Here is a 22,044-nt window from a genome sequence, read left to right as displayed (position 1 = left end):
GTCTTTATTTGGGAACCACTGATTTGAAAACATTTCTACATTCAAGAATGTTGGCTGGAGGAAGTAAGACGATTGAAGAAAGATGTTGTCTTGTAAAACACGTAAGGCAAAGCAGCGGAGAGGAAGTAGATAGTTAATATGGTGCACGTTTATTTCAAATTCAGGATTTATATTCATCCCAAAAGTGATCCTGTTTAAACCATTAAACCACATTAAACCAATGTGTGTTGCATATAGCTCTCCACAATAATTGTTATTAAAACCCCAGTATATTTTTCTCTACTTACCCTGAGGAATGTCTCCTTCGAGATTTTACTCATTTGATATGTTATTCTAGAGATGCCCTAATCTTTAAAAACAAAATTTCCTCTAAGGGGTCCCTGGGCAGCTCAGTCAGTTGAGTGTTTGACTCTTGGTTTCAGCTCAGGTCCTGTGTGATCTCATGGATGGTGAGATCCAGGCCCGCCCTGGGCTCCGTGCTCACAGCATAGTCACTGGGTTCTTTCCCTGTCCCTCTCCCTCCTCCACACCCCCTCCCAGCCTATGTTCTTCCTTTCAAAAATAAATAAATCTTGTTTTTTTTTATTTTAAAGCAAAATTTGCTTCAAAAGAAAAAAAAAACTGAAGTCTCACCATTGTCCTGCTTTTGAATCAAAAAGATATGTTATATTACGGGTGTTGTTGGGGGAAAATAAGTTTCATGTAATTGTTAACTGGGTATGGAACAGCATCTTTGTGTGTGCAGATACACAGGTCAGAGATAGATAATAACAAATATAGCTAGATAGATAGAGAGAGAGAGAGCTATATCTCGTTCCAGCAGAACATGTTTGAAAACATTACCCTTTTTCCGTTGAATTGTTTTTACATCTTTGTTGAAAGTCAGTTGTACACATATATGGAGGTCTGGTTCCGGATTATCTGTTCTGTTCTGTTGATCTATTTGTCTGTCTTGATGCAAAAACCACACAGCCTTGATTAGTATAGCTTTATATTAGGTCTTGAAGTTAGATTATATGTCTTCAAACTTTGCTTTCTTTTTCAAAATCATTATGTCTAATTCTTAACCTCTCATTATGAATTTTGGAATCAGTTTTTAAACACCTACAAAAGATCCTTGCTGGGATTTTGATTGAAACTGCATTGATTTATACTTCAATTTGAGAAAAATTGACAATAAGTCTTCTATAAGCACAATATATCCCTGTTTTTAAATGTTTTCAATTTTTCAAATATTTGTTTCATTCTAGTTAACCTATAGTGCAATACTGGCTTCAGGAGTATAGGTTAGTCACTCATTACTTACATGTAACAGCCAGTGCTCATCACAAGCGCCCTCCTTAATCCCCATCACCCATTTAGCCCATCCCCTGCCCACCGCCCTTGCAGAAACCCTCAGTTTGTTCTCGATCGTTAGGAGTCTCTCATGGTTTGTTTCCCTCTCTCTTTTTTTTCTCCCTTCCCATACGTTCATCTATTTTGTTTCTTAAATTCCACATATATATTGTCATTCTCTGTCTTATTTCACTTAGCATAGTACACTCTAGCCCCATCCACGTCATTGCAAATAGCAAGATTTTGTTCTTTTTGATGGCTAAACAGTATTCCTGTGTGTGCTGTGTGTGTACACACAGCACCCTTTTATCCATTCATCAGTTGATGGACATTTGGGATCTCCCCATAGTTTGGCTATTGTTGATAATGCTGCTATAAACATCAGGATGCATGCATCTCTTTGAATCTGTATTTTTGTATCCTTTAAGTAAATGCTTAATAGTGAAATTGCTGATTATCAGGTAGTTCTACTTTTAACTTTTTGAGGAACCTCCATACTGTTTTCCACAGTGGCTGTACCAGTTTGCATTCTTACCAAAAGTGCAAGGGGGTTCCCCTCTCTTGGCATTCTTATCAACTTCTGTTGTTTCCTGTGTTCATTTTAGCCATTCTGATATGTGTAAGGTGATATCTCATCGTGGTTTTGATTTGGTGAGTGATGTTGAGCATCTTTTCATGTGTCTGTTGGCCATCTGGATGTCTTCTTTGGAAAATGTCTATTCATGTCTTCTGGCTGTTTCTGAACTGGATTACTTGTTTTTTGGGTGTTGGGTTTAATAAGTTCTTTAAATATTTTGGATCTTAACCCTTTATCTGATATGTCATTTGCAGTATCTTCTTCCGTTCCATAGGCTGCCTGTTAGTTCTGTTGATCATTTCTTTCATTGTGCAGAAACGTTTTATCATAGCTCTCCTTCGATTTCTTTCATCAGTATTTCATTGTTAGATTTATATCCAGTACTTTTTAATTTTTGTGAGCTATTGTAAATGGTACCCTAAAAAAGTTTATTCATTGTTCATTGCCAGTATTAGAAAAACAATTGATTTTTGAACATTGACCATATACATCATGACCTTGATAAACTCATTTATTAGTTCTAGCGTCTTTTACATAGATTCATTAAGATAGTGTACAGAGATGTACTCTGAAAACAGAGTCAGTTTCATTTCTTATTTCCTAATATTATGCCTTTTGTTTCTTTTTCTTTGCATATTGTACTGTCAAGGACTTTTTTTTTGGCAAGTGTAAGAATACTTGTTATATAAATATAATTTACACTGGCTAATATAATATTGGACAGGGAAGATGAAATTGCACACTGTTGCCTTTTCCTAGTCTTAGGGGAAATGAATTAGCCTTTCATTATGACATACTTTATCAGCTATAGGATTTTTTTGTACATCCTTTTTATTAGGTAAAGGAAATTTCCTCTGTTGCTAGTTTGCTAGGAGTTTTAATCTTTAATGCAGATTAAATTTTGTTAAGCGCTTGTTCTGTGTCTATTGAGATGTATTTTTTAAGTTTAGTTTGTTAATATGGTGAACCGTACTGATTGATTTTTTTGACGTTTGACTAGCCTTGCTTTTCCAGGATAAACCCTACCTGGTCTTCATCTATTCTCCTTTTATATATTTCTGATTCAATTTGCTGATACTTGGTTGAAGATTTTTCTGTTCATGAGGGATATTGCTATGTGGTTTCTTTTATTTTAATGTCTATACATTTTCATTATCAAGGTAATGGTGGCCTCATAAAACGAAGTGGAAAGTGTTTTCCCCCATTCTACTTTCTGGAAGAGATTATATAGAATTATCTCCTCAGGTCCTTAAATGTTTTGCAGAAATAACCAAAGAAACTATTTGTGCCTGGAACTTTCTTTGCTGGGAGATGTTATCCATGATTTCAATTTTAAAAGAGTTGAAGTTATCTTAAGAGTTAAGAAAAATTCAAGTTATCTATTATTAAGTGAATTTTGGTAGTTTCTATCTTTCAAAAAAAATGGGTCCCTTTCAACTAAGTTGTCAAATTTAAGGGCATAGAGTTGTTTGTAGTGTTCCCTCACCATCGTTTTAATCTTCACAGGGTCTGTAATGGTAATCTTCTCTATCATTCCTGATATCAGTAATTAGCATTTTCTTTGCTTTTCTTGATCAGTCAAGCTATAATTTGATAATTTTTTTTAGATCCTATCTAAGAATAAAGCTTTCATTTCATTGGTTTTTCTCCATCTTTTTGGACGTCCATTTTATTGACTTCTGCTTTAATATTTGTTCTTTTCTTCTGCTTGTTTTTGGCCTAAACTACTCTTCTTTCTGTGGTTTCCTGAGGTGAAAGCTTAAGTTAGTGATTTTAGACTTTTCTTGTTTTCTAATCTATGTGCTTACTGCTGTACATTTCCCCAAAGCACTGTTTTAGCTGCATAGCACACATTTTGATATGTTATATTTTCATTTCCTTTAAAATATGTTCTAATTTCTCATGAGACTTCCTCTTTATAGGTCTTTTAAAAACATACTAATTTCCAAACATTTGAGATTTTAAGGTATCTTCTGCTATTTTTTAATTTCTAACTTAATTGCATTATGTTCAGAGAATAGACATTGTATGATTCCAGTTGTTTAAAATTTGTTGAAGTTTGTGTTATGGTACCAATATGGTCTGTCTTTGTGAATGCTCCATGTATACTTGAAAAAAATATGTATTTTGCTATTAATGGGTAGAGGATTCTTTTTTTTTTTTTTTGTAGAGGATTCTTTAAATGCCAATTAAATTGGGCTGTGTCATAGTACTGTTCACATCTTCCTTTGTTAATTTGCTGTCTACTTATTGTCCCTTCAGTTCTATTAGTTTTGGCCTCATGTGTTTTGGAGCTGTGTTGTCAGATGCATAGGAATTATTATGTTTTTAGGATAAATTAACCCTTTTATTATTACATAATATCTCTCCTTATCCCTAATAATTTTTCTTCTTCTGAAGTCTATGCACAATTCAACTTTCTTTTGATTAGTGTTTGCATGGTGTATCTTTTACCATGATTTTGTTTAATATAAATATATTACTGTATTCAAAGTGAGTATCTGGGGGCACCTGGGTGGCTCAGTGGGTTAAAGCCTCTGCCTTTGGCTCAGGTCATGATCCCAGGGTCCTGAGATTAAGCCCTGCTTTGGGCTCTCTGCTCAGCAGGGAGCCTGCTTCCTCCTGTCTCTCTCTGCCTGCCTCTGTACCTACTTGTGATCTCTCTCTGTAAATAAATAAATAAATAAATAAAAATCTTAAAGTGAGTATCTTGTAGACAGCGTACAGTAAAAGCTTATATTTTTTTCTGATAATCTCTCCATTAATTAGTAGGTTAAGACAACTTTATACTTCATGTGGTTGGTATGATTGAATTTAGATCTACCACTTTATTATTTTTCTTTTTCTGTTTTTACCTCTGATTTTTGTTGCTCTGTTTCTCATTCTATTGCATTATTTGAATAATCCACAATCCTTAACATTCCATTTTCACTATAATGCTTTGCATTATTTTTTTAGTACAAATTTTTCTGTCTACTTAGAGATAATATTTTACCACTTCAATTAAAATGTAGAAGGCTTGCAACCATGTAGGTCTCCTTTACCCTCCCCTGATTATGTTCCAGTAGTCATATGTATTATGTCTGTGTGCTTTGAAGCTCCCCCCAACTTAATGTTTTTTGTCTTAATATTTATACATATTTTTTAAAAATTAAGAGGAGAAAAATAGTCTATTATAGTTGCCATTTCATTTTTCTTTTTTTTCTTTCTAAAATTTATTGTGGTATCGTTCCTCTTCAGAGTGAAGAACTTTAGAATTTTTTAGAGTAAATCTGCTGGCAAAGAATTTTCTTAGTTTCCTTAATCTTGAGAATATTTTTATTTTGCCTTTATTCTTGAGGGATATTTTTAGTGGTTATAGAGTTCTGTGTTGACAGTTGTTTTTTTTTTCATTCTACTGAGAATATTCTAGTGTGCTCTGGCTCTATGATTTCTGAGGTGAAGTCAGCAGTCATTTGAATAATTATCCTCTATCTGTAATATATCACTTTTCTCTGGCAGCTTTCAAAAATATTCTTTCAAATCTTCGGTTTTTAGCAGTTTGATTACAGTGTATCTGGGTGTGTGTGCATTTTTGTGTGTTTTATTTTTGTTTTTGCTTCTAAGTTTCTCCTTTTTTGAGGATTTTTCAGCTTTGTGAAACTAAATCTGTGTGTTTTACTGAACTTGAGAAAGTTTTAGTCATTATTTTTTCAAATATTTTCTGTATTAATCTTTTTCTTCTCTCCTGGGACCCCATCACATGAATACTAAGCCTCTTAGTATTTTCTCACAGGTCTTGGAGGCTCTATTTGTTTTAACTGGCTCTTCTCTCTCTCTTTAAGTGTTCAGTTTGGATTATTTGTATGCATCTGTCTTAGATCACTGACTTTCCTGTCATCTTTCTGCTATTGAATCCTTATGGTGGAATTCTTGTTTCAGATATTTTTCAGTTCTAAAATTTCCTTTTTTGGTTCTTTTCTTTTATTTTATTTTATTTCTGTTTCTCTGCTGAACACACCTGTCTTTCCATTTATTTATTTATTTTTAAATATTTTATTTATTTAGAGAAAACCCTCAGTCTGGGGGAGAGACAGAGAGAGAAGGTGAAAGAATCTCAAGTATGCTCCCCACTCAGCACGGAGCCCGCCATGGAACTTAGTCTTGCGGCCCATGTCCTGAGAAGATCATGTCCTGAGCAGAAATCAAGAGTCTGGGGGCACCTGGTGGCTCAGTGGGTTAAAGCCTCTGCCTTCAGCTCAGGTCGTGATCCCAGAATCCTGGGATTGAGCCCCGCTTCGGGATCTCTGCTCAGCGGGGAGCCTGCTTCCTCCTCTCTCTCTCTCTCTGCCTGCCTCTCTGCCTTTTCTGTGATCTCTGTCAAATAAATAAATAAAATCTTTAAAAAAAGAAAAGAAAGAAAGAAAGAAATCAAGAGTCGTGCTTAACCAACTGAGCCACCCAGGCACCCTATCCATTTATTTATTTATTTATATTAATTTTCACCTTTACCTTGTGGAGGTTGTTTATAGTAACTGCTTTCAAGTTTTTTTCTGGTAATTCCAGCATTTTGCTTTTTCTTGGAGAATCCGTCATATTCTGGCTCTCTGTATGTCGTGTAATTTTGCATTGTCCTGGACCTTTTGAAAATGAAATTCTGGTTCCTATTAAAATCTCCTGGATAAAACTGATTTTTGTTTTAGTAGTCAATCGACTTGGTTAGGTTCAGTTGCTTTCCTTCTGGGGATGATGTTTCCAGTGTCAGGTCGTAATTAAAAGCCTTTGCTACGCTGTCTAGATACACTTCTCTGCATGTATTGCTCAAGAGTTAGTCTGGGACTTGGGTTTATATTGTAGCCCTAAGTGTCTGCTGTACTTCTCCAGATGTGTTTGGTCGTGAACTCAGAACTTGTGTCTGAATTAGGGGATCCTTTCTTTGGGTCTGTGTCCCCCAGAATCTCTCCCTTACTTTTCATATCCCAGGGACCCATTTCTCTGTATTTTTCTGTCAAATATAATGACATTTCCTCAGAATTTCAGCGTCCCGCTCTTTCACACATCTGTCCATACTTGGGGCAAAGTGGCAAGAGGAAAAAAGGAAAATACTAGGGTTCCCCCTGCTTTGGACTTAATCTTGGTGTCTACCAGATTGATATGTTGAGGCCTAAGTCACCATAGTGATGGCATTTGGAGGTGCAGCCTTGGGAGGTTATTGGGGACATGAGGGTGGAGTCTTGAATGGGATTAATGCCCTTAGGAGACACAGAGAGATGATCGCTCTGCTCTTTGCCATGTGAGGAGGCCGCAAGAAGGCTCCATGTACAAGCCAGAAGGGGGCCCTCGGCAGCCACTGGATCTGCTAGGACCTTGATTCCTGGGCTTCTCAGCCTCCAGAACTGTGAAAAAATGCCTGTTATTTAAGCGACGCAGTCTGTGGTCATTTGTTGTAACAGCCTGAGCAGACTAGGACAGCCTTATACACCAGACGTGGCACAGGGCCCTTTGCCCAGCTCTGTTACCCAGAGAGTCTGGTCTCTCGATGTAGTAAGTGCCTGCACTACCCAGGCTTCTTCATGCTGCTTCGTGGGGTTACAGTTCTGGTGCTGGCGTGGACCCGGACACATGGGCAGAAGGAAAAAGAGATTCCCTTGCCCCCACTCCCCACTCTCCGGCTCACACAGGATCGTCTTCTTTCCTCCAGTTTGAATTTTTGCTACCTGTACCTGACGCCCAGAACACCCATTAGGCCTGTTCTTTGACCAAAGCCGAAGATAGAAAGGAAAAAAAAGATACAATGATGACAAACACACAAGAAACTGACTACCCCCTTACTGGTCATTGCTCAAGTTTGGTTTGTTTTTTGTTTTTAAGATTTTATTTATTCATTTGACAGAGAGAGATCACAGGTAGGCAGAGAGGGGGGAAGCAGGCTCCCTGCCGAGGAGAGAGCCCGATGCGGGGCTCGATCCTTGGATCCTGGGATCACGACCTGAGCCGAACGCAGAGGACCCAACCCACGGAGCCACCCAGGTGCCCCCATGGCTCAAGTTTTAACTTTCTTCCCGTTCACTGTTTACTATTTGCTTTTTAGAATCTGTGAGTAAAATCTGGTATTTTATCCAGAACTTTTCATTATAATCAGTGGAAGAGAGCTGCTATGACAGACTTCGACCAGGTTGGTCTGCACTAGAATTCTTTCCTCCAAATTCGAGGTGGTACTTTGGCTTGGTATTCCCCATGCAGGGATGACTGCTTGGAAAATACCTGTTTTTAGAATCCGTTAACCTGTGTGCTTGCCAGATGCTTTTTATTGTTTATCTTCCAGAGGATTATCACACTTACTTGATCCAGGGAAAAAGGATAAAGAAGAATCACTGTGGACCTTTCCCTCAAAGAGTAACCAATTTAGATGAGTGATGCCATTAGCAAATTATAAAATTGCCATGATAGAATATGACCATTGTATCAGAGTATCATAAATGTAATACAGATGAACCGCTAAAGAGGTTAGAGAGAGAAGAGACCGAGATGGGCTTTGTGTATTGCATAACATTGAAGCTGACCCTGAAACATGAGTAGGACTTGAATGTGAAAGAATGAGAAGTGTATTTTGGACAAAGGAACAGCGTCAACATGGGTATTGTGGTTAAAAATTGTGGAAGCAACAGAAGGAAGAGTGAGTCATTCAGTTTCTTTAGGGAAGCATAAATGCTAACACCATAATCCTCCCAACTTAAAAATACTTCTAAAATGTGACAGAATGAAACTTACATATTTATAAGTTTTATTTCTTTCTAATTTTCCTTCTCACTCCTTTATGGATATGGTTCTCTTCTTATTAGTTGATTACACTTAAGATATTACACTACTCTTTTGGTCTCATTTCTTACTAAATACAATTAACATTATGGTATGGACTGAATTGCCCACCCCTCATTCCTATGTTGACTATATTACCCCGCGATGTGACTGTTTGGAGGCAGGGCATTTAAGGAGATAGTTAAGGATACGTGAGGTCATAAGGGTGGATCCCTAATTCAATAGGACTGGTGTCCTTTTAATCAGAGACACCAGGAATGCCTGCACAGGGGGAGGGCCCATGTGAGGATGCAGCAAGAGAGCTGTGTTTTCTGCAAGACAGGAAGAAAGGCCTCTAGAGAAACCAAACCCGCCGGCACCCGGATCTTGGGCTTCCAGCCTCTGGAACTGTGGGGAAAAAATTCTGTTAAGACAGTCTGTGGTACTTTCTGTATTGCATACCATTTGAGCTGACCTTGAAATGTGAGTAGGTCTTGAGCATGAAAGGATGAGGAAGAAGTGCATTGTGGACAGAGGAACAGTGTGAACATGGGTATTGTGGTTAAAAATCGTAGAAGCAACGGAAATAAGAGGGAATCAAGCTGACTTTCAAGCTGACTGTTATATCGTATAATGCTAATACTGGAGGACTAGACTATCTTCTTTCTAATAAAGGTACATGTTTTATGCCAGGTTATAACTTAAATGCTAAAGGCATGATTATTTCTATTTGGGACAGATTACCCAATAAAATTCTAAATTCATACTATAATGAGATAAAATCAAATAAATAAATAAATTTTTAGCCCCACATTGTTTCGTTTTATTTTTGCCCCAATCACCTTTTATTTTCTCCTTTCACTCTTCTAACAATCTGTGTGCGTTTTCTGTGCTCACTTTTGAAGAGTATGACAGTATCTGTAGGAATGTGGCCAGAATTATGGCTTGTAAAGTTTACTAAAACTTCCCAGAGAAAGAACAGTAATCTTAATGCTGGTTCCATTTCACACAGGACAGAGAGGAGATGGTTGGATACCATTTGGCGATGGCAGATCTTGGTTAACTCTGTTTGACCCCACAACACCCTGGAAGAAAACCTGGCTGCCTCAGGGTTTACTGTTCTTATTCTTATCATAAAAGGGGGCGGTGAGAATAGAGCAGGAAGAATGAGCTCACCCAGAGTGCAAAAACTGACTTTGAGAGAACATGTTTCTGTCTGTAGGAAGCTCACAAATATGTAGTGAGCTACAAATATGACGTTAAATATACAAGTGTTTGAAACAAGTCCCAGATCAACAGTTGTGTTAAAACTTTAGGATCCAGGAAGGTTAGATGATTAAAATCTAGCTCCTCACTTTTTTTTTTAAGAACCATTATATCTTTAATGGTCAAGATTTCAAAGAGAGGGATGATGTCTCAATTCTTTCTCCTTTCCCTCTTGTACAAATGATAGCAGATCGAAGCCAAGAAGTAAAGGTGACTTGTTCAGGGTCACAGGAGTAATTAATGAAGGGCGGGGCCTGGTGAAGAGCTAGAGTTTCCTGATTTGCAGTATTCGTGATGGTTAATTAATTTCATTAACTGGCAAGTGTGGCAAGTTTTGTTTTTTTGGTTTTTTGGTTGTTTTTTTTTTCCAAAAATATAATTTAACCTTTAGAGAATGGTAATTTTCCAAATGGAGTAAAAAAAACTTGTGTTTGCCAGGTGAATTTTTTAGAGATGTCATTTTAATAGCCTGCCCAATCTAAATGTCTCTGCTATAAGATCACAGTTTCTCATAAGTAGTTAAAAAGTAAAATATTGCTGTAAAGCATAAACTATGAGAAAATGATGTGTGCCTGGCTAAGTAGCCTGGAGACAAATCATAACTTGGTCAGCACTGTCTTTCTTCCGTCTTCCAGGAATGCGAGAAGGTGGCCGCTGATGATAGATCCTCAAGGTCAGGCTAACAAATGGATCAAAAACATGGAAAAAACGAATAGTCTTCACGTGGTTAAATTAAATGATCCTGACTATGTTAGGACTCTGGAAAATTGCATCCAATTTGGTACCCCTGGTAAGTATGTGAATAATAAGTGTGTTGTGTTAGGAAATGCCTGGAGAGGGCACAATTAACCCAAAAGGATGTAGGTTTTTTTCTTTTTTAAAAAGATATTTGTGTCAGATTCATCTTCAATAAATAATGACTTTGTTATGTCTTTCATTACTTATTGATAATTATTCAGGAACTTGAGAATTTTTGTTCTCGCGGGTTAGGCTATTTTCTTTGTCCCAAGATTCATTTGCAATGCAGCCTCTAATGTAATTGTTTTCATTTTTGTCTGTACTTTGCCATTCTTAGTGCTTGCGATAACTCCACTACTGCAATTAAAAGGACCACTTGATATGCCAGAGGTATTTTAACACAACATTAGTCCAATTGTGTGTTTATTCTTCCTTCAGTTGTCCTACCAAAGTGGCAGAGAAGTGAATACACATTTCCCGTGGCTCTTATCTGCCACAATGGAGAGATTAGAAACTTGACAGAATTTTTCAGTAAAGTCCCATGCACATGTCACATTTGTTAAAATATTTATGATTTGAGTAAATTGGGCTTGTCACATTTTAAATCTATGTTATCTGTCAAATTTTGGCTATTTACTTGATCAAATAAATACATGTGGACATTATGAAACGACAACGTATTTATCCTTAGGATGAGTTGAGTAAATCCCAGTTGCCATTAGAGCTAATACTGCTTGAAAGAATGGTAACAAACGTATCAGGGAGGTAGTCTTACAGACATTTTATTTTTGCATATTAATAATGTGCTAATCTTTAAAATATTATAAATTTTAGGTTTGTTAGGATTCACATGGAATGAAAAAACTAAATCTACCTACAAAGTCTGTGTTTGTGTATACGGACAGGGAGACATACATGCAAATGGTATTTCATTCATCCAACTGGTGTTAGAGTATAGTGACAGAGGTGTCACAAGAAAGGGCAAACAGCTCTACTCTCAAATATCTTTCTTGTTTAATAGTATCAGACAGTATGTGTGGTATGTATAGACAATAGGCATAGTATAATAGTATAACTAACTGTAATAAACATAGAAAGTGGGCATATGTCACTAACCCTTATTAGAACCACTGTGCTCTTACAGGTAGGTACGCTAGCTCTGGAATTAGAGTACCTGCCTCTGTTACTCTTCGTTTAGTTCAGTGATCTGAGACTCAGATTCCCCATTAGTACTTTGACTAGATAGTGTGAGGAGGAAATGAGTTACTGTGGTTTGGGTACTTCTGGTAGTGTCTGATAAATTCAATGTATGTTGTTTCTTAGTTGGAGATTTACTATGTGGTGTGTGCATAGTCTCTTTTAGTTATATTACATTATATTTAATTAAATTAGCATAACAAAAAGGCCCAGATGTTTACGAGAACTCAGAGAAATAGGGAAGATATCTTGAAAGAATTGTCACCTTAAATACTTTAATTAAAATTACTTGATTTCATTTAGTCAAATTTCCTTGATACGCTAAAAAATAAACAGTCATTTAGCATCTACCATGTGCTTAACATTCTAGGATTCTACAGTCTCAGTCATGGATCTTGCTGTTAGTGTTCCATAATTTTAGGGAAGAAAGGGCCATGGAGACAATCAGTATAGAGGTTTCCAAACTGTGGGAGAGAAGGTCAACTTTTAGTGGGTCAAGACCAGCATTTTTCAAAGAAATACAGTAGAAAAGAATAAAATATTATAGGCTGCATAGCATGGAGTCAAGGTAAGCATTAGTTCATTAAATTTTTGGAGTTTATGTGCATATGTATGTATGTGCCTAATCAAAATTTAAAATATATTTCTTACTTGGAGTTGAGCCCATAAAAATCTGAAATCCAATAGTAATTCCAATCACTTCATTTAATCAACAAACTAAGTGAGGTGCTCGAGCATGTGAGTTACTTGGCTGAACCAAGATTGTGTCCCCAGTAAAGGGCAGTGCTGAAACTAGTCCCCAAGACCCCCGCCTTTGCCCAATGTCTACTGGACCACTCGCAGTTGCTTTCACCTACTTTTGGGGATGAACTACTTTAAAAATGGATAGTAATCATTTATAATACCTTCTAACATTAGTCATCAAAGAAAAGTGAACATTTTAAAACTATTATAGAAAGAGTAACAGATGGCAGATTTTGTAACTATTTTTGTATCACTTCAAGTAAAAGAATTGGTTACTGTTACAGTTTTTAAACATAGGCTGTTAAAGACTTCCTTTTAAAAATTACTGTAGACATTGGCCAATTCAGGAACGTGGCTTTTGATGCATCCTCCCTTGCTGGTAGCCTGCGCGGCGAAGGCAGAAGTTTTCCGCTCTTTCGTCCGCCTGCCCCTGCTTCAGCCCGAGCGGCCTCCCTCTTCTTTGTCTCTAGTCAGTTTTAAGACAATATCCTCTTTGGGAAAAAAAAGTATCCTCCTGCTTGCAAAAAATGTTTGAAAGCCGTGTTCTAGAAAATAGAGATACATTTATATTAGCTACATCAGTGAATAAGGTGTGCATAGAATAGTGATCATATAAATATTGCTGATGAATCCATTTATTTGTACTCCCCAGTAAAGCTGGAAAAATATGACATTTTAAAAAGACATCAACTGGTATAGAAAATCTCTGAATAACTTCTCATTCACTCTATGAAAGAAAACAATCTTTGCTTTAAGACCATCTGTCCTACCTGAGCTCGCCTTTCCTTTATCTCCTAGCACTTCGCTTTCTTTTCCCCCTTGGGTCTAACGTGCAAAGCTATTTCTGGTTTAATCTTTCTCTCCTTCGCTCACTTGCTTGTTCTTGCACTCACCTAACAAATATTTGTTGTGCAACTACCACATGCCACTGAAAGCATAGCATGAGCAAGACAGACTTGGTCTCTGCTGTGTTGGAGCTTATTGGTTTCAAGAGGGAGACCATGGTTACAGGTGTGATGAGAGTCGTAACACGGGTGGACACGGTGCACAGGAGCAGGGAGTTCTTATGACCTGGCGTCGCTTCCCATCTCCTGGCTTTCTGTGTTCTTCCATCCACTTGGTGAATTCGTTTAAGGGCAGCCTTCAAGACACAGCTCAAACGGCTCTCTTCCTATGACATCTCTACCTCTCCAGCAAATGCCAACAGTGAAGTTTTGACAAATTTCTACTGTTGCCTTTATGATTACGTACGTAACTGTTTGCTTCTCACCTCCAAGCTCTTTGAGGGTCCCCAGTCGGTGGTTCAAAATGGGTGCAAAATGCTACGTTGTTGAGCAGAAATACACAGAGGATTTTTTCTTATAAATTTGAAGTCTAACATAGAATAATGCAGATAATTCATCATTTTATAAAAGCCTGGTATCAGTTGCTGTCGTAAGGGAAAATTATATATGAAAGGAATTCTTGGGTCTCCTTTATATTTTCCTTAGGAAGGATAACTGTGTTTAGTGAGATGCTCTGCCTTACTCAAAAGACATTAACAGCATGTGTTTGGTCCCCAGTCTTGGTTTCCCACTAGGTTTGCAAATACAGGATGAGCTGACATTAGGAGACGAGGAAGGGTTTTTACAGAAATCGGTATAAAGTTAACTTTGATGATAGAAAAATGAAGAAAAGCCCGTCTCATTAATTTTTGCTCCTGTATTTGAACATGAAACATATTTTGACCTAGTTAAAATTTAGAGGAGTCAAAATAAAATAGTTAAATTAAGGATAACATTCTGGGGTAATTTGTGTACCTATAGATTTTTGTTCTTTTTCCTGTTTTTTTAAGTTGAGAATATTTTTGATTTCTCACTGAGGCTCATAATGTAGTAAATATTGAATTCTGAGAACAGATTTCTTTGAAATCAGGATGCTACAGAAAATAGGCATAAGACTTGATTCTGTCAGGAATACATTTTCACTTTTTGGGAAAAGAATCAAGTTTGTAATATTTAAGTTTTATAATATGTATTTTACCTTTAAAGAGACCCATACATATAAATTTAGACACTCTTAATTCCATTTCAAAATAGGAAACATATTGGTGTAGGAGCTGAAGTTGTATATTTTTAGGGAGAAATAATTTAAAGATGAGATTTTAATCCAAAAATTTCTTTTAATAAAAGTTGAGGCAATTAAGCAAAGTTTAAATGTTGTAACATTTCATAAACAGGATTTCCAGTTCATATCTTATTCTAGAAAATTAATAGACTTTAAAAATATGATCATGTAAAAATAAAAATGAGAATTCGGTACCTAGTATCACTGTTGTCACTTAACATTATTAGGAAGGTTCTTTTCAGTGCAATAAAATAAGAAACAATGAGAGTGCAATAACATTTGGAAAGAGGAAATAATATTTGTAGATAATATATTTCATCTAGAAAATCAAAGAAAATTAGCTAAAAATCTATTACAATAAAAGAATTTAATGGAGTAGATATATTCCAAAAACAAGATTTAAAAATAACTGAGAAAAAGTTGAGTGTGTAGTAATTCTAGCCAACCAGTGAATAGGAAGCGAAACAAATAAAGCAAAAACTTAGCATGACTTTAACAATGTATAGTAAAAAAAATGACAAAACTTCACAGAAAAGCACAATTTGAGTAGGACATCTCATTTGGTCTGATAAGAAAATTAAATGTTATAAACATGTCACTCTTTCAGAAATACATATTTTAGAAATAATGCCAAAGTTAACTTAGAAAAAATAAATGAAAAAGCCAATAAAAATTCAGAAGAGTGAGTTTTCAATTAACAAATAAGTTCTGGAATAAATTTTAATACATGTAAGCCTTTAACACATTATAAAGTAAATGTTATGAACCAATGGAAAAATGATAGGTTATTCAGCAAAGGGTGTTGAAGAAGTGGTTTTGTGGAAAAATGTGTTAAGTCAGAGTCTTACCTCAGACCAAAATATATTCTAGATGAACTGAAGAATTAAATATGAAAGGCAAAAATAGAAGACATAAATGCTAAAAGAACATAGGGGAATAACTAACTTGTCTTTGAGAAGAAACTTTCTAAGAAAATACACACTTGATAAAGAAAAATATTCATATATTTGACTCTAAAAATTTATAAGCTAAGCCAAGAAATATCAAACTTAAGAGACTATTGGGCAATTAGAATTTATGGAATTTATATCCCAATGTAAGCAATCAAACTGTGATCAAAATATTTTAAGTCGGGGCACCTGGCTAGCTCAGTTGGTAGAACATGACTCTTGATCTCGGGGTTGTGAGTTCACACTCCATGTTGGATGTGGAGCCTATTAAAATATAAATTAAAAATTTTTTAAAATGGAAATAAGATACTTTAAAACAATGTGGGAATCTATTCCTTGCCATATATTTGATAAGATTTTGAATTTTGAATTATATTTTTTAAGCTATGGCAATTTTTTAAAAGATTTACTTATTTATTTTAGAGACAGAGAGAAAGAGAGCAGGGGAAGGTAGGGGCAAAGAGAGAGGGAGAGAATCTCAAACAGACTCCCCGCTGGTCGCGGAGCCCCGCGTGGGGCTCAGTCTCACAACCCTGAGATCATGACCTGAGCAGAAATCAAGAGTTGGATGCTCAACTGACTGAGCCACCCAGGTGCCCTGGCTGCGAAAATTTTTTAAAGAGTCTTTACCTGTGTGCCTGAGTGGCTCAGTTGGTTAAGCGACGGCCTTTGGCTCAGGTCGTGATCCCAGAGTCCTGGCATTGAGTCTGCATCAGGCTCCCTGCTCAGCAGAGAGTCTGCTTCTCCCTCTGACCTTCCTCCTCTCATGCTCTCTCTCTCTCTCTCTCTCATGCTGTCTCAAATAAATAAATAAAATCTTTGAAAAAAGTCTTCACCTTTCAGAGGTACTTAGTCAAATACCTGAAAGTGAAGTTTTATGCATTTGTTGGTAAATAATCCAGGGTGAGATGAGGAAGAAATGAAAGAAGTTTGGCTAAATTTACAAGGGTCAAAGCAGGAAGATTTGTATATCAAGTTCAGCATACTGTTCTTTTTGCTTTTGAACGAAGCTTGAAAGACTTTTTAAAAGATTTTATTATTTATGTTAAAGAGAGAGCATGAGTGGACAGGGTGGCAGGGAGGCAGAGGAAGAGGGAAAGAATCGCAAATCCCAAGCCTACTCAGTGCTGAGCACAGAGCCCAGTGCAGGACTCAATCTCACAACCGTGAGGTCATGACCTGAGCTGGTCTGGTGCTCCACTGACCGAGCCATCCAGGCGCCCCTGACCAAGGTTTGAAAATTTCTACAAGTAAGAAAAAAAAGTAAAAAAAAAAAAAAAAAAAGTGTAAACAAACCTGGTTGTTTGAAAACAACCAGGAAATGGGAGCCATTTGTTACAAGAATGTTAAAAGATACGAATAAAGTTTTAAAAACTAGCACTTTATGACAATGAACGATATTTGTTCCCCAATACCTATTGGTTTCCCTGTATTTCCGTGGGCAACATCGCGTTCGTAGTTAAAGAAATTCCCCAGCTTCCGTTGTGATTTGCATATGATCGTGGGACTATGGTCTGCCATCAGGGTGTGAGTGGAAGTGCCCTTTGTGAGCCTCAGGAAACCTTCCTTAAGGATGTTTTTCCTTTTCTGTTTCACACACTGTCCTTCTCACCCTGGACGGATTCCCTCGGGCTCCCTTTACATGAGCTATAAAGTCCTTCTTCCTCATGTCACAGTCATTGTGGGTTTTTTATCATTTGGAGCTATACCGAATTGTAAAGAACATACACAATAGGAGAATGGGCCAGTGTACTAATAGATAATATCCGGGGGGGGGGGGGGAATAGAATTTGACAAAGAGCATCCAAAACATCAAGCCTTGAATACAAACTTTAACTATTTTTTACCTTTCAAGTTTTACGAGTCATGAGTACAGTATTTATTGCTGTCCGTCTCACATGGTGGTTAAGGAAGCCCTGGCAGTAGCCACCCTGCTCAGTTCAAGTGTTTACTTTGTCATTTACCAGTTGATTTAACTGGAAATTTTAGCTCCGTTGCCTTGTCCCAGTTTCCCCACATGTAAAAATGGGGTAACAGTATTCCATGTTATTTAAAACATTTGAGGGTGAGAAAATAAAATGTCATCATGGTGCCTGGCATTTATAAATACAATATTATATAAAAACAGTTTTAAAAAGGGCAAAAAAGAGTGCTCACTGCAACTCTGAAAGTTCTACAGCCATTCAGGAAAGCAATTTGGCAATATAAATAGCCTTTAAATTAATTGCACTTCTAGGACTCCAGCTTGATTAAGTAATCAGAGATGAACACAAGGGTTTTTTCAAAAAGATGTTCACTGTAGCATTATTAACAACAGAAAAAATGGAAGCAATCTAAATAATAGATGAATGTATTTAATCCATTATAATGCACTCAGATTATTTAACTATGAAAAATAATCATTTTATTCGAGCAGAAAATGAAAATGAATTTTAAAATCATCTGAGATGCCTGCTTTGGTTAATTAAGATCTCAGCAGTGAAGGAAATTGACAGGACAATTTTAGAAATTCATTTAGCCAGGTGTAACCTCTGGGAAGGAGCAGAGTATGTCTGTACTTTAATGGCAATAGAAGTTCAAATACCCGCCATCCGGATACTCTAAGCTCCCCTTTCCCAGCAAGACTGCACATCTAGGCTCTCAAAGGACTTGCATAAAACACCATTATTCAAGGTTGGCTGCAATAGCACCCCCAAACTCCAACATGTAAGACTAATTTGGCAAATGTATCATGAGCCTTAACAATGTCACTGTTCTTTCATCCAAGGATTCCCTTTCTAGAATGCTGTCATAAGAAAATATTTTTAAGCACAAAGTTTTTGTACACAGTGCTATTTATAATACTGAGAACAGATAACAATTGAAATATATAATAGTAGAGAATTGACTTAAAATATTAGATAAATTAATATTGAGACTATTATACAGTAATTAAAAGCATGTTTATTAATTTTAACTGGTATATTTATGATATAATGTCAAGCAAAATAATTAGGGTGTGAAATTAGATATATTGTTTAGTCTCGATTGTGCATAGAAAAAGATTAATAAAATACTGAAGAGAAAATTTATTCAAATAAATTCAAATAATTCAAAAAAATGTATTCAACAAAAATTATCATAGCTTTGGGTCTTTTTTCTATCAAACCATATATGAGTATGAGTCAATTATGTAAAATATTTAAAAGATAAGCTGAGCCACACTAAACATTCTAAGAGTTTATTTGAGCAAAAATTGGTTGGAATTGGGCATTGCCAGTTTGGATGTGGTTAGATTGCTCCACTGACCAGAGCTGGGGGAAGTAGGGAGAAAAGAAAGGAAATTATTTGGCTGGCAATAGCTTAAAACCTCATTGGCTGCTTGTACTTGGTTATCCTTAGGATTTTTATTTTTATTTTTATTTTTGATTGTTATCCTTAGGATTTTTATTTTGACTTTGTGACCTTGAGACCTTAATAAGCTTAGATTCCGGTTTGCTTCCCTAGGTCACCATAGCATTAGAGCCAACTCAGCCTAATGGCCTCCTTATTTAACATTTTTATTCTTACCTACATTTCCTCATGTTCTACAATAAGCTCGAGTTACTTTCTTAATTAAAAATCAATAACCATTTAAATAGCTACAACTTGAAATGTTTATTGTCTGGTGTCTCAGATGGATATACCTCCCCCCGTCGTACTGGGGCACACAGTGAATGGTAGACCAGGTGGGGAGCCCTGAGTAGGACCATAGCCAAGAAGTATGGAAGATGATGCAAAAGGACCAGATAGACCCACCAGTTCAGCCCATCCCGCAGGCACCCAATTATTTTTTTATGACACTGTTTCCTTACACTCAGAAGACAAAAATAAATTTATAGGTAATTAGGAATAATAGTAATCCAGGGGCTGAAAGAATTTGGGGGGTTGCATGTTGATAGTCAATGTCTAAAATAACATGGCATCTTTTTCTGATTCCACTCCAGTGTTGCTAGAAAATGTTGGAGAAGAACTAGATCCTATTCTGGAACCTCTTCTACTGAAACAGACCTTTAAGCAGGGTGGGAGTACATGTATCCGACTTGGGGATTCGACCGTTGAATATGCACCGGATTTCCGCTTCTATATTACTACGAAGCTGAGAAATCCTCATTATCTTCCTGAAACATCAGTAAAGGCCAGTATCTAAATTGAATGTTTCTCTTTTGAATTTTACAATCAATGACTGTATTTTCCTCCTAAGGCATAAGAAGGACGGGTTTCCTAAGAAAAAGAGATTTTGTCCTTGTTTGGCATTTCCTGAAATTGCTGTAATAATTCCAAATGTTTATTTTGTGTGTGCATGTGAGTAATAAAGGACCTTTCAGTATGAAGTGAAAAAAAAAAAAAACTCTGAGAATCTAATTCCTATAACTGATATTACTCTTAGAATTTCATTGTTAAGAATAGATGATATATATGTACCCCCTTTGTAATAAATGATAATATGCTAATTCTTGGCATTGAAATTTTAAAAAATCCATTCTTCTTTCTTGGAGTAAGGATGCTGTTATCTAACTTTATATAATTACTTAAAAGAATTGATTTTCATCAGTGGTTCTTTGAAAATACTAGGAATTCCTTTCAAGAAAGCTAGTTTAAAGTTTTATCCAATGACTAAAATTACTTGAGACACTGATCTGCGACTGAGCTCCTGGAGGTCGTTCCATATTTTATTCCCAAATCTTGGCACTCAGTAAGGTTGGCACTTGGTCAATGTTTGTGGAATGAGTGTGGGAGGGAGGGATAACTTTCATTTATGGAAACTAGCAGGAGAGGACATGAAGAAATATTGATTCCGATTTTGAAAGTTACATATGGAGACAAGATTTAACCAGAGAGTTCAAAAACTGTCCTTTTTAAGAAATATTTAAGTTAATGTGGGCCTCTGTCTACAGAGGCAGAGGAAGCACAAAGATGACATAATTCATTCCTTCCAAGATGAATTAACATGGCAACTGCTCTTAAGAGGTTTACACTATAAATAATATGTATGTTAAGTGACTATATTTATGACTAAGAAAACACAGGAGCTCTTAATTGGGGACATATTTTAGACTGGACATTCAGAGAAGTCAAGAAGACTGAGGGAAAGTGGGGTAACCCTTGAGGTTAGTTTTAAAAATACAATGTTAAAATATAGAAAATCTTGGCCACTATTTTTAACTAATTAAAATAAGTGTTATCTAAACACCTAAAAATTGTGTATTGTCTATCAGGAGAGGTAGTATCTAGTAGTAGTTTAAACATGGATTCTGAAGCCATTTGAACCTGACTACCTTGGCTCAAAGCCTAGCTTTATCATTTGCCAGTTGTGTGACATTAGCCAAATTATTTAATCTCTCTGTCCATCCATTCCCCAGTCTAGAAAATGGGAATAATAAATATCCAGCTCATAAAGTGGTATGAAGACTAAATAAATTAATTTAGGTAAGGGCTTAGAGTAAGTCCCAGCACATAGTGTTATATGAGTGTTAATGATTAACATTATTATTTAACTTTTAAATATAAGTGAGAAAGTATGAAACATAAAAGAAAATGTTAAAATCCCAAAACTATGTTCATTTTTTTAAATAAATGACATGGAAAACCATTTTTACTTTTCAGTAAGACCTATGAAAATCTCACAAATGACTAACAATTCTTAGTTCACAGGTAACTAGTTATAGAAGCCATAAACTGCTGTGGGGAGGAAACTGATCTATGATTCAGTATTGAAACCCTTACAATCCCTAGGGCGTCTTATTGCTTCATTATTTTTAATTGCTGGGATTGATTAAACAGGGATTAGAAAACATAGTGAGGCAGTTACTTGCTTTCATTTACAAATTAAAATACTTCCTTTAAATCCTATTTTTAGGGTCTTTTATGTACCTTTGCTTTCAAAAGTACCCAAGGGATGATACGGTGCTGCTATAATCCTTTTGAATCTAAATGAGAATAAAATTATGAAATCATATGTTGTATAATTTAAAATGTTTCTTTGTTATTATTTTCTTTAAATGTTTATTGTCATTTGTGAGCAAATGCTTAGATTTACAAAATCTTGATCTTAAAAGATCCAGCACTAATGGAATATGAATGAATACCTCCATAGGGTCTGAAACAATGAAGTAGAAGTTATAAAACATACATTTCTCTCAATAATTTGTGCCCTTGGTTTCTCATGTCAAGAGGAAAATCTCTCAAATGCTTTATTTTTTTCCCATGAATAAATGACAAAGCAGTAGAGAATTACAAAATAACATTTTATGAGTTTTTTTCAATTGCTTGATTTTAAGAATTTCTTATTCTCCCGTCTAAATGTATGATTACGCTCATATAATCTATCCCTAG

General features: G+C 36.1%; 1 protein-coding gene across 2 annotated transcripts in view; it reads left to right on the top strand.

The window, feature by feature from the left end:
* Positions 1 to 22,044, top strand: part of DNAH7 (dynein axonemal heavy chain 7) — a 252,745-nt gene that overhangs the window by 169,783 nt on the left and 60,918 nt on the right. For both annotated transcript variants that reach the window (XM_032354246.1, XM_032354245.1), the window contains 2 exons: positions 10,591 to 10,745; positions 19,656 to 19,846. In XM_032354246.1, coding sequence (XP_032210137.1) covers positions 10,591 to 10,745; positions 19,656 to 19,846 — 346 coding nt within the window. The remainder of the gene's footprint in view (positions 1 to 10,590; positions 10,746 to 19,655; positions 19,847 to 22,044) is intronic.

Source organism: Mustela erminea, chromosome 8 (assembly GCF_009829155.1).
Source record: "Mustela erminea isolate mMusErm1 chromosome 8, mMusErm1.Pri, whole genome shotgun sequence".
Taxonomy (NCBI): domain Eukaryota; kingdom Metazoa; phylum Chordata; class Mammalia; order Carnivora; family Mustelidae; genus Mustela; species Mustela erminea.
The sequence above is the reverse complement of the archived record's forward strand: the minus strand, read 5'-3'. Positions and strand labels throughout refer to the sequence as shown.